A 13,736-nucleotide genomic window follows, 5' to 3' on the forward strand; every position below is an offset into this window, starting at 1 on the left:
TTACCACTAACAGTTTCTGACTTGATCTGAGGCAAGCCTTTCGACCTGCGTTCCCTCTCCCTCTCCCGCTCGCGCCTTTCCTGCGAGCGGGACTTGGGAGAGTGCCGGCGTCTATCCCGGGACCGCGAGCGAGACCGCCGGTGACGGGACCTTCGGGACCGGGAGCCAGATCTCGAACGTCTCCGCTTAGGTGACCTGGTTTAAACCAACAACCATTTACGTTCCATCTTTCTGACCCAGACATTGAAAGGTTGGTGACTATTGACATTATCAGCAAGAGTTCAGTCAATACAAAAATAAAGAAGCCCAAGTTCAGTCACATGCATTTAGAACTAGAATAAATTACTATGGTAGCTTATTAATGCACTCCAGCTGAACAGTTATTTTTCATCTATTGGTTTTGTATCGAATTTGACATTCGTAACTATGTCCACCTCATCACAGAAAAATTTACACCTGCTTAAATGAGGAAAATGTTTATTCCTTTTACAAAAAGATTTCCTAAAAAAGAGATTTAAAAAAAATTCTGCCAGAGAAACTGTATTTTACATTACGTCCAAATTCTAAACCACTCAATGTCTGGAAGACAAAGTAAACCTTCAAAGAAGTCACACGAAACTTGGCAAAGAAGAAGACTCATAACTAAGTGGATAGCTTTGCTGTAATACTGGAGCCAGACTGGTTCCATCAGCTGAGACATCTGAAATACTGCCCTTGTGACAGGTAAGTTCGATAGTACACTGGACCACAGACTTCTTCCGAAGAAATGTTGTTAGAACACAGACAGTATTTGAACTATCGCATTCTGCTTTCCTAAAATTTACTCAGTACGGGGCAGGCATGGAAGTCACTCTCTACCAACAGAACAGACCTGTAATAGATACCCAATTTTCCTTAAAAGGCAGATGACTTTCAGAGGTTCACACAACTTAAAAAGTCACTAATCTGTTTCTCATTACCACTGCATGGGAGCACATACAACATTTAGTTTTACATATACACAACTCCCCTCAGAGGTAAGAGACTGAAATTGTCTCTTTTTCCTCCCTTTCAGAAGGGGAATTTAAATAGAGCCTTTGACAGTTTTAACTTTACCGAGAAATTTCACTAGTGCTGTCCATACAGACAATAACATGCAGATAGTAATTCTTGCAAGTAATCTTTAGATTAAACTGAAATGGACTCTTGCTGAATTACTCTTTTGGCACTTAGTCATAGAATCCAACCTGTGCAGCACAACTGGGCACTTAGGAGAAACAATCTCAAAGGAAGCATGCTGAGCAGGGCACACAAAAAGCCAATTCGAAACACAAGTAATGGGACCATGTCCCAAGACACTGAGAATGAGCTCTACCTATAGTTCAAGGAGTTGGCTCACCTTTCAGCTATTTACTGTCTCTCAGTTAGAAGTTACCACCCCCACAGTAGATTTGGCAGCACAGCACCAGGTTCTCTGAGCTTCACATAATCAGCACAACTCTCTTCAGCACTCATGCAGAATTAGTAAAGCATTTATAGTCTTTGGTTCCTTAAGTAACAGTTAAGTTCCTTATGTTACAATCCAATACTTGTAATAATATATACCCTCACTATAAGAACTTTCACTAATTTACCTCGATGCAGATCTAGATCTTGACTTTCTGTTGTCAGACACATGTCGTTTTCCCTCTTGAATAGCTGGCTGTTCCACTTCCATATCCTGAAATATTAAGTTGACTGGTGTTATGGGTCAGTAGCAGCAGCATTTTACTTTGTTTTATGCCTAGACTAAATTACATAACAGCACTAAAACGTTATTGAATATTCACCTATGTGGAATTAAAATTTAATGCAACTCTCCTCAGAAGCTTCACCACTACTTTACAGTCATCAGCAGTGAGAAAGTCCATTACTAAATGAAGTTAAAACACTGCAAAAATATAATAAAAACTATTTAACCATAATTCTCATTTACAATTTGTAAATTACGGGTTTCTGTAATTTTAGTCAATTTCAGCACCACATATATTTCTACAGAATATGATTATACTTCTTAAAGTCAGTCACTGGTCCTTGCTCTATCATCAAATCCACAATGGCAGGTCTACTGTTCTCCAAGATGTTACAGGAAACTACTTTCAGCCATGCACACAAGCAAATCACAATACAGGGAATTTGAAGAATGAAGCATTAAGTCATCAAAACAATATGTAAAATGCAAGAACCTGCTTATAAAAAAAAAAATATACCAAGTCAACACAGCTTTTCCTTCCTACTCCAAATCCTCTACAGCTTCCCATTCCAGAACACACTGTGTCCTGCTTAAACTTTAAATGGTCTTAACGATGTGACCCTGGCAGGGAACATGCAAACAAGCAATCTCTCAGAATATGCTGATTCAACAGAATTCACCACTAAAAATCTAATCACAAAGATACTCTTGAGAATTATGCATTTACTACAAGTGGAGAGCAAGAATTTCTTTCCACAATCTATGACATCACAGGTCACAACATAAAGACAGCTTGGTACCACCTCTATTTCTCATTTTAGGATTTCCTTTCTTGGAACAAAAGAGGCAAATATATTTAACTTTTTTAAAATACAGGCTCATAAACAGACTTGCTCTTTGACTTCTTCTTCATAGCAGGTAGTTACAGAAACAACAATATACTCCAAAGTCTTAGGAAAAAGAGAGAGGTGTTTACATACACTTGGACTTTTAAAAACTTTTACAGACATCTGAGTCCATTTCCACTATATTAGCTACCTACTAGGTCCTTAAAAAATTAACTTTTGGGTATAGTTTATCAACAGAATGAGATTGTCTTGTCAGAATTTCATGGAACTAAATACTCCTGAAGCATGATGGGGACAGGAAAGGCTGGATGAGGGCAAGTGGGAAGTGGAAGGACAAAATGAAGTCCAGTGTTTCACAAAAGCAAGCATACACATGCTGGTTTTGCTAGACTTGTGAAATACCAGACTTGTCACGTAGTACTTCAGCTACCCAAGTTGCTCTCAGCTGAGCTACCCTCACAGCCACCTCTGTCCATGGTTATCATGAAATTTCCTCTCCTGAACAAACCATACACCTTGAGAAAGACATGCATTGGAGCATTGCACTGCAAGGGGTCCTCACCTGCTGATGTGGTTTTTGCACATGTGATTCACTCTGTACTGGAAAAGGAGACTGAAAGGTCTGCTGCACAGGTGCTGTTGGCGGAATCACAGGCTGAGCCATGGGGGGGAACTGCGGGGTAGGCAGGAGACCAAAACCTGGCATTTGTCCATTAGGAGGAAGTGGAACCTTGGGAGAAAAAAAAAAAACAAAAAACAAACTTCCAGTTAGGCCGGGGGGGAATTACGTTTTCTTTCCTAGTTTGCTGAAGTATAATTGTATCTCTGCTCCAAAGTCACAATAAAAGACTAGAGGCACGATAAAGTAGGTCAAACGTTTCGGCATATAAAATAAAGATTTTGTCTTTCAAAGCCTGACGAGACCAGAGCATGAAAATATGTTTCTCAGGAAAGCTGGAGGGCTAAGACATGTTCACTCTTCACTAATAGAAGCACCACTTACTTCTGCACCAAAGAAAACAATAAAAGACAGAAAACAGAACACTGAGGGACCAGGGAGAAGCCTGAAGTTACCTGGTGACGCATGGGATCCTGTTGTATTCCCATCATTCGCTGCTGAAAGGGATCCATATTTGGGATTTGAGGAAATACTGGCTGTTGTATACCTTCTCCTGGAAATCCACTAAAACCAGTAATATTTTGGTGAGACAAATCAGTAGGTACAAAGATTTTTTGCCTTTATTTTACGTATGCCTATGTACATCATTACATACCACCATAACACATTATTGCTTCTAATTTAGACAGAAAAATTATCTTCATTATGATCCCATTGCCTCTCTAAAAAGCAACAACCAGAAAAGGAGAAAATAGTGGCTTCCTTTTCTTTTCTCCACTGTAAAAAGCAGTCCTTCAACATTTTAAGAAATGCTACATAAAGGTTTAAGCCTCTCTTCCCCCTGTACTTGTATGACCCTGCTGAAGATCTTAGGCTATGGAAATTTTTCATGAAGGTTGCCTGCCTTAGGACAATTTTCTTCCTCTCCAGTTCTCCTTTGGGAAGAAAAAAAGTTAGCCTTTTCCTCAAGGAAAATAAATTGGCCATACTTCTGCTGGGAAAAGCCCTTCAACCTGGCAGGAATTTAGGGCAGAGAAGAAAATAATATGTATATCACATAAGGATTACAGTAATGCCATTCACTTCCTGATTCAACACACAGAATGGACAGTGCTCAGGGAATTAGGCCTGTGCAAGTTAACAGGACCTTTTTATAGGATGCGCTTTGTGTAAGAACCTAAACAGGATTTCATGAAGATACAAGGAATTTCATGGTGATATGAAGTAGAACTTTGTATGAAGACACGGGTGCTATACAATTCCTAGATGATTCTGGGCAGGTCAGTGTTTCATACAGAGTATTACTGATTTTGTGACCCCAAAGTGACACTACTCAAATCCAACCTTCAGAGGCATCTCAGACAGCAATAATAGAATACAGACAGAAGCTTTCAAGTGCTACAAACAGAACATAAAACATGCTGAAAAGCCAAAGTCCAATGATCTCTAGTTGGGTATACACAAGCAGGGCTCATGTTTGATCTGCCTCACCTTCCTGTACTCCAGAATTCTATCTGTATTACAGGGAAAATACTACCAATTTTCTTAAAAGGCTAATTAACTAATACTTTGTGGAACATTAAAGTTCTTAAGGTGATAAACACAGTAAGGAAGCTAATGACAAAGTTAGTGAATCTATTTTTGAGAGCAGGGTTTGGATGGCATATACAGAAAGTAAGACATGGGGCCACATACTCAAGCAGGGGAAAAAAGAAATATTGACTAACCCAGGTATTGAGCACCATCCAGCCTGTGCACTGAATGAGAGAGAGGTCCTGTGGAAAAAACTAGTATGTGATCATGTAATTTAAGACTTTATCATAATGCATATCAAAAGGGAAACATGAGTCTGAGTTAGTTGTGGGGGTATTTAATGTTTTGAGAATGTAAAGCTGCAAAGCCAATTTTCATTTTTTTAGATAGCTAAAACTACCACAATGTTTGGAATAGCATCTTTTCCCCAGCCAGCAAAGCAACCCTGATTACGAACAGTGCCCTGACATATTTAGTTGTGCAACAGAAGCATGGAATTCATCTTGAAACCAAAACTCAGGTTTACTCTACAGAACACATTCCTCTATCAATGATAAAACATGTCAAACCTACACTGGATCATCAAAGTAAAAAGATGAAAAAGAAACCAACACCCAAACAAAAAAAACAAACCTCACCAAAAGTTGTCAGCAACATTTTAACTCTGGACTATGATAGTTAAACATTGAAGTAACTTGGAATTTTTATCACCTTTCTACCTGAAAGGTTTTTTTAGAACAAAGACTTCTTAACTCTATTACGACAAAACTTACAAAGCTGGCTGAGAAACTGAAGGAGAAGGAGCTGAATCTTCTTTCTTTGACTCTTCCACTGCTTCTGGTTCATCATCATAGTCAAACCGATCTAGCAGCTTCTGAAAGAAATTATATTGAGCCAACTATTTTTTCTGTAACTTAAATAACTGGCAGCCCAAATATCCTTATTATCAAAGTCTTACTACACATCTGACAGCTCTAGAATTACAGACAAGGTTAGAAGCAGAAACAAAACTAAAACCTATATTCTAATACAGAATAGGAAACTGTCCAAAACCAGTTTATTCAGCTTTAAAAAATGCAACGTCTATAAAAACAGGAAGCTAACCTCCAAATGGAAGGAGAAGAAACAAAATTTGAAGTTGTTTTCTCTTACCAAATGAAGGACATTGAGGCACCCACCGGTATTCTGCTGAACTGAAAGAGTTAAATGCAAGGAACAAACAAAGACTTACTTTGTCAAATGATGTTTTTTGCTCAGGCGGTGGGAAAGCAGCTTTTTGTTCTGGTGGTTGTGCTGCTGTAGTTTTCAACTGAGCAGTAATAGCTTGCACCTGAGCCATCACAGTGTTATCTATGACCGGAGACTGGGGTTTTTGAGGCTGTTGAAAAGTCTGAAGAATTTGCTGAAGCTACAAAAACATACATAGTATTAAGTATATATTCTTATTTAAACACATAGTATTGGAAGAGTCATAGCATATAAATTTTACGTCAAACCAGACTATCTGACAGGACGAACACCACCTACAACCTGACTGAACCATGGAGAACTTTTAGCAAGAGCAGAAGTCGCTTTGTAAATAGTTCAGTGGCAAAATTCAGCAGATCCCCAGATTTCAGTATTCAGGCCTTTCAACACTGCAAACATTTTTTAAGTGGACCAAATAAAACTCAACTTTTTTTTACTATGTTCCACATGTTCCCCAAACTTTTAAATCCTATCAATTCACAATGTATTATTTAGGAATTTTCCTGAAGTACCATAATTACTGAATACAAGGGTTACAGACCATTCAATTACTGACTTTAACTCTTACAAGTTTTCCACTGAAAACCTTAAGGAGGCTTTTTGTTTCGCTGCAGGTCAAGGATATTACTGCCAAAAGTTTTTCCCCTTCATGTAAGATAAAAACTGAAATTAGAAGGGAACCCAATATAAACAGGTTACCTGTTGTCCTTGCGTTGTTTGAAACAACTGAGCTACAGCTGCAAAGGCATCAGAACTGGGCAACTGTGGCACAGTAGGTACTGAGTTAGCTGTCACTTGAGGGGGCTCCGAAGGAACCTTTGCTGGAGGGGGTGGCGAACCTGAGTTTCACAGGAAGTGAGAAAGTGCTGTGTTACTCAAAAATGTTCATCTTACTCTTCAGTGCACACACCTACCTCTTCAAAACAAGCATCTATCTACAATACTGTATTTAGCCCCAGAATTCCTATCTAAACCACCCCAATTGCATATTCTATTAATTTTGCCTAAAACAGCTCCCTTCACTGCTCACATCTGTGCATTACATACACTACAAAATCAAATACAGATAAACAGCCTATCTAAAAGCTAATCCAGCATGGTATTTTAGATCACAGCTCCATGTCTGTAACTGCACAACTTCAGACAAGCTAAGAGAAAAGCTATTACTCAAACAGTGTTAAACGAGTATCAATACACTTGAAATGTTAGTTTGGTTACAGAGTTCTGGGTTCATTTTCTGGATGCATATTTCAGATCAGTATCTAATGGTTACCTTTAAGAGCAACTGAGTTTCTCTTAATATTTTCTATCATTAACTGAACTTTTGCTGAAGCGTGTGTTAACGAAGTTTTAAAATTATTTTAAAACAGCTCTTTTCCTTTGATCAGGTTTATTAACATGCAGTTTTTCCATAGGCACAAACCAAACCTGCCTCTAGTAGGTAAATGCTCCTACCATAAAAAGAACTTTTACTAATTCTTCCAGGAAAAGACTTCCCTTTCCACTGAGCTTTACTAAAACAGAGATCACATTTTAAAATATGCCATAGCTTTGTCTGCACATGGATATTTTAACAAACTACTATAAAACTGAGAGACAGTTAAAAAAAAAAAAACACAGATAGAACTATTTTTTAGTTTGAGACACTAAGCAAGTAAGTTTGCCTCATAACACCTATTTCTTTAAAGCCATTCATCTGTTTGCAGTTTAAATAACTGCAGTGTTGACACACAGCAGACAAATGTGTCGAATAATATTTTCCTACCAGTCAGATGCTACATAGAAATACTGCAAAAGATACACGATTGTTTTTAAATATAAATTAACTCTCAAGTTATTTCCTGTATGTATTCAGAAGGATATTTACTTGCTCAAGGGAGAAAATTTGCATTTCTCTCTTTTTTTTGGCTACGGAGACTTCACAGCATTATGAGCTGAACGGATTCTATTTCACATAATGCATTAATACATTTATTATTATTGATTACAATATTTATTTCAGTGATAAATTATCCCTTCTGCTGCATGTGAATAATCTCACTAAAATAATTAATTCTGTACATTAAAATCTATGCAGAAATCACCCAACCTGTTAACTACTAGCAATGACACAAAGACGGCAGAGTAGTGCCACTCACCTGTCATCTCAGAATGAAATTGTATAGCCACCAGGCTGCTCAGATGCCAAGACATTCCCTGCCTCTGCCCTGCCACGTTTATAAAGCATGTCAATAGGACACGCTTTCCTAAACACCACTGGAGATTATTTCACTTTTGCTATTGTGTGTCCTTATTTTGTTGCCTGTCACCACACCTCACTCACTCCATTTTATATTTTTTACCAGTCCCACTCCAACATGCAATTAATAAGGAGTTTACCAAAGTGAAGTCTGAAATCTGGAGTGTAAATTCTGAAAGGCACTTCTCCAGAGAAAAGCAAAGTTGTGGTATGCATGTCCTCATCCACAATTCGGTAACCTCAGTACCAGCTTTTTAAGTGACATGAAATAGTTCAGTGAAAATACTGTGGGCAAGCTGTCATTACTTTATTCTTTAGGTCAGTGCTTTTCAACTAGTATCGCACGTAAAAGTGTACTGCCAGAAATTTACTGTTCAAGAATCTGGATTTGAAACACCACTTAAAAAGTTTTGGCGCTGTATACTGAAAGAGACCAATAGTTGTTTTCAGACACTAACAGTTTCTAACATTTAAAAAGTGACATCAGAATTATAAATTGGGAAACAAGAGTAAAATATATCAGACCTAAAGAAAAAAAATGTCAGGGTTTTTTAAGAGGGGACTTTGAAGTCACCTGTAAAGTGCACATGTACGTACATATGCATACGCATTATACAAATTTCAGATACTTTCCAAATAAGTGTTCACATTCTGATAATTTCTGAAGGACAGGATGAGCATTTATTTAGAATGTGTTCGGCTGTTTCACGTAATTGTGACAACACACTTGATTTTAATGAGCTACTGTTGAAATTAATAGGAGGTGTTTTAACATGAAAGCAAACAAGTTATTATCACTTGTCCTTTTAAAATAAGTTACATCAGGCATACCTTCATTATTAGTAGCGTTTTCTGTCATTGGTGCAGGGGCACTAGTTCCTGCTGCCATATCCAAAAGAGGTTGAATTATTTCAATTTTAAATACTCCATTTTTCTGCCAAAGGTTCAGGACACGGACTATTTTACTCTGTTGAAACAAAAGCAAGCATCAATGCAAAATATTGCTTTTGTAATTCACAAACTCCAAAAATATCTTCCATATGTTGGGAAGAAAGGTTTGAACAGCATAGCAGTTCAACATAATCAGGTGCACCTATTTAATAACCCCTATGTTGTCACATGTCAGCAAAGATAAAAACATGGCAAAGGTTGAAACTGCCAACTTTACTATCCATTTTAATAAAAAGCAACATGTGCCATTCTTCTAAAACTGTTCTGGCCATTCAGAAAACCTGGGTGTGATGTGCAATACAGTAAGTCACAATCAGCTCTACTGCTTCCTCACAGATGGTCATACAGGGTTAAAACAAGCAGCAAATGCAACCAGTAAGACAGAAAATGAAGATGAGCTAGAACATCCTAATGAAGAAGAGGGCAATTAGAACTTAAAGCCCTAGAATAAAGCTTTGAAGTTAGATGGAAGATTGTTTCATTTTTTTTTTCTACTAACCCAACCAAATTATATGCTGACGCCAGAAAATGCATTTCCACTATTAGTCAAAAGATAAGGAAAGCAAGTGGAAAACATTCTACCTGATCACTACAGAAAGATTAAATTAGAACCTCTGACTGTCAGCTATTATTTTAAGCTCAATTCTTTTTTAACATTAAGAACAATGAAGCTTTCAAGAGCAAACTGGAAATCAGTCTCTTCCTTCTTCAGCCCAGTATTAAAACAGTAATATCTAAATAGATGTGCTGCTTCAGTGGAACATGCAAGCAGGTAAGAGTTAGAATACACATTATACTGACATATCTGTCCATTTTGTATACTTAGTCACCTGACTTCCAGGTTTTAAGTACTTTCTAATTCTACTGTAGCTGTTTCTTCTTGTTTCAACAGTGAAATGCCTTCCTGTGATTTAGTTACATACACCCATGCAAATACACTTATGCCTAAGCAATTCAAGAATTTCACAAAATGTTTTCTATGGTAAGATAAATCAGAGAGAAACCTGAAATGCCTATTTTTAATTAAGATTTTTGTCTGGAAAACAGTTAACTTTAAAACAGGAGGGTTTTTTTTTTTTTTTCCCCTTCAGGGATTCTGCCTCTCCAGAAGACTTGAAAATAATAGGAAGGGCAAAAAAAAAACAGAATAAATTGAATACTCTTGTTTTCAGTCACGTATTAATCTCACAGAAAGGCTATTAAAAAGCAAGTACTATCATTCTCTTTGGATGTCTACTTTATCTGTTGTTTATCTTCAGATCAGTTTTTTGTTTAGGTACTGTAAATTCATTAAAGCAAGTATGTTATAAATATTATTATTCCCCTAGTGGAAATCTCTTATTTTAACAGTGAAGTATCAGGTAGTTCCATAAAGAAGCTGGATAGCCTAATTCGTTTAGATGGACATAACAGTAACCACAAAAACAGAAAGAAGGGGCTACACTGTTTTACCAAAACCTCCAGAATATCAGATTCAAGGCCTAAAGGTCTAAATGTTCCGCATTAGAAAGCTACAGAGCATCAAAGCCTTTCAAGAGGCTGGCTAGAAAGTTAGGTAAGAAGTCAGTTAGAAAGATAGTTATTTTGCACTCAGAGTATTAAAACTAAGAAATAAGTGAGTAGGTGATTTTCTGCAAACCAACTGGCAACTTTTTAAAACAGTTACCCCAGGAGTCATTTCAAATTCTTCTGACAGAGGGCATAAAAGCCATCTTCTCTTGGTAGTGACCTGGACCATCATGAATTCAGAATACTTTCTGAGCCTCTGTTCTATCAGCAAGTATAGCAAACATAAGAAAACTGAGTCTTTAAACCAGTCTTGACAATGGAGACCAGCAAATACAGGATTTGTAAAGACTGGAGAAATCCACAAGATGGTTTTCCTATAAAGTATGTGAGAGCAGAATATTCATTGACTACAACATCAGAGCTTCTATAACATTTTCTTTCTGTGGGAGACACCACGTTCCATAATAAGTTTTCCTGAAAATGCCTAAAGAGAAGTTTTGTCATAGATACATACACTGTTGAAGTGTCTGCATGGACAAAACAAAACTGATGAGGTTAGCCAAAACCAAAATATTTTAACCAGAACTTTCATGTAACCATAGCCTTTTATAATCTTTCTCAGCATGTTTTACCATTTATATAACAACTTAACTACCATGGACATAGAGAATCACCAAGTTAGCTTTCACAAGTGAAAACACCAAGGTAGCTCTGTCATCAATCCACAACACCTGAGAAATCATAGTTTTACCTTGTCTTCAGATGGACAGAGGTACAAATACTGGAATGTGGCAGTAATATTTTTTGAGAATCTTGGCCCAAAAACATCTTTGTCTGTTCCAAACTGGTGACGAGACTGACGAACAATAGAGTCAATAACGTACAATCCAGGGACTTTATATTCTGGTTTGCACTGAAAACAAAAATAATTTTTCATTATGCAGTTATACTAACACAAGCTAACATGCATTCCCTTATATCCTTGCACAAAAACTATACTTAGTATACTTGGGTAGAACAAAAAAAGTAAATCTGTTTTATGCAGAATTCTTAGTGCTCTACATTTGTTTATAGAAACAGAAAAGAGGAGAAAAAACAAGGCTTCCACATTTGGGACCAAGTAAACATGTCTGGATAGCTTGAAGCAGCCTTTACCTTCTCAATCACTGCTTTTAAAGTACCTTCGGCTTGACAACACGTGAACACAACAAGTCTACTACATTATGGTACAGCCTGTCACAGCTCTGCTATCAAGCTACCTCACACTCAATACACTGAACTACTTCCAAGCAACTCTGTTCTCCATTTTAAAGCAAAGTTCTTCTCTGGAATTCTCTGAAGGACTCAATGAGAAAAAGTGTTTTTCCTGTTCACTCAGAGGAACCTTCTTTAGGTAACATGACAGTTTAGTTTTAGTATTACATCCCACCCTGTGGGTCTAAATGCCTAGGCAAGCATGAAAACTCTATTTTCTGCAAATGTGTATTATCTTAGCCAGTGAAAATTAGTTTGAAGTCCAGGGCCTCCAGTTTCCTCACCAGTTGCTGGGCAGAGGAGGAAGGTAGAGATTCACATTTTTTTTTCCTCCCCTATCAAAAACTAAAATCAGGAAACAGTATAAAGAGGTAACAAAACCCTAACAAAACAGACTTCCCTCCCTCAATCTCTGAGTAACAGAAGTCTTTTTGTTATTTACTAGTAATTAATAATAGCTAGTAATAGATGCAGACAATATCAATAGACTGTTTTTCAATTTTTACCTTTTTGATAAACTTCTCTACAATCTGGACAACATGCTTGTAGAGCTGGAAAACAAATACATAAATTAATTTACCACCTACTGAACAGTGGTTCATCATTTTAGAAGTATTTTAACTCTCTGTGCTTACACCATTTAGGAAAGACTACAAAATATTGTAGTCGCGTTCTAAGAAGTATGTTATCAAGTTAAGTTAATCAAGCACAGAGAAAAAGATTTCATGGGGAGAACAGACAAAAACAACCCATCCTTTCTGTCAGAAGTGTGTATGTACACAAAAGACACTGTTTTTAAGAGTACTAGTGAGAGCTTTCTGGATTTACTTCCTAAGGAAGCCCACTATATTTTAATATGCTAAGGTTCAGTTGCATCCTGAAACTTTTAAAATTTTATTATATAGAAATCACAACACCCTCGTGGGTGTAGCATTAAAAAGCAATGATTCAAAAAGATCAAGCTGGCATTACCAGTCTAAAACCATGAGATTATATTCACCACCCACTTGTTTCTAGATAACATTCTTCACACCAACTAGAATAAAACATCCATGAAGCTAAAACTGGGAAATTCAGAGATGCATTTACTCAAAAGTAAAATTATGAAACATTGCTACTGTTACAGTTTCATGTTTACTCTATTATACTTTACCTTGATAGCTTTAATGGCAGCTTTTGTGATGAGAATCATTTTTGCTCGGGAAATAGGAGGTTTCATCTCCATCAGCGAAAAAAGCTAAACACAGAAAACAAATATTAAAAATGTGTTCTGAAGTTTAAGCGGTTAACCAAAAAGACACCATTTCAGACAACAGTCCATTCACTGACATTCCACACTACGTATCGCCATAATGCTGGCTGGCCCTTGAAACACAGAGACTAAGAGGCAGATCTGCCTAGGCAATGTTCAGTGCTCTTCCTTGAGAACTAACACACATTCACCAACTTATGGTACAGGCACTGCTAAGTTATGGTATGGGAACCTGCTATTTTACAAAAACAATGTAAAACAGAAAGAACTGCAGCTTGATTCAAGTTAGCCTGAGTATCTGCTTACCAAATAGAAACATTAGGCCAGCCCCAGAGATAGGTAGATTGACATAATCCGATAATCTTAAAATAATGTACATGAAAGTATGACAACTTTCATCCCTCAAGGCAATCAAATCAATACAAAGTTTTCAAAAGATCCCACTATATACAAGCACAAGAAATGCCCTTAATGAAGATGTTTACCATTTCACTTGCTATGACCATACCAAATTAACTGCACCAACTGTTCTGGAGAATAGTCTTCACTATCCTCCATACTAATGTCACCTA

General features: G+C 37.1%; 1 protein-coding gene across 1 annotated transcript in view; it reads right to left on the reverse strand.

The window, feature by feature from the left end:
• Positions 1-13,145, reverse strand: part of SCAF4 (SR-related CTD-associated factor 4) — a gene marked incomplete at its 3' end in the record, with an annotated part of 33,953 nt that extends 20,808 nt beyond the window's left edge. Inside the window, exons 1-12 of the mRNA XM_008944962.1 lie at positions 13,066-13,145; positions 12,419-12,463; positions 11,410-11,571; positions 9,030-9,165; positions 6,659-6,798; positions 5,943-6,119; positions 5,485-5,585; positions 4,906-4,953; positions 3,634-3,742; positions 3,122-3,289; positions 1,614-1,699; positions 5-195 (exon numbers count right to left, since the gene is read on the reverse strand). Coding sequence (XP_008943210.1) covers positions 5-195; positions 1,614-1,699; positions 3,122-3,289; positions 3,634-3,742; positions 4,906-4,953; positions 5,485-5,585; positions 5,943-6,119; positions 6,659-6,798; positions 9,030-9,165; positions 11,410-11,571; positions 12,419-12,463; positions 13,066-13,137 — 1,435 coding nt within the window. The remainder of the gene's footprint in view (positions 1-4; positions 196-1,613; positions 1,700-3,121; positions 3,290-3,633; positions 3,743-4,905; positions 4,954-5,484; positions 5,586-5,942; positions 6,120-6,658; positions 6,799-9,029; positions 9,166-11,409; positions 11,572-12,418; positions 12,464-13,065) is intronic.
• Positions 13,146-13,736: the final 591 nt, after the last annotated feature.

The sequence above is a fragment of the Merops nubicus genome, unplaced genomic scaffold (assembly GCF_000691845.1).
Source record: "Merops nubicus isolate BGI_N331 unplaced genomic scaffold, ASM69184v1 scaffold38817, whole genome shotgun sequence".
Lineage (NCBI taxonomy): Eukaryota > Metazoa > Chordata > Aves > Coraciiformes > Meropidae > Merops > Merops nubicus.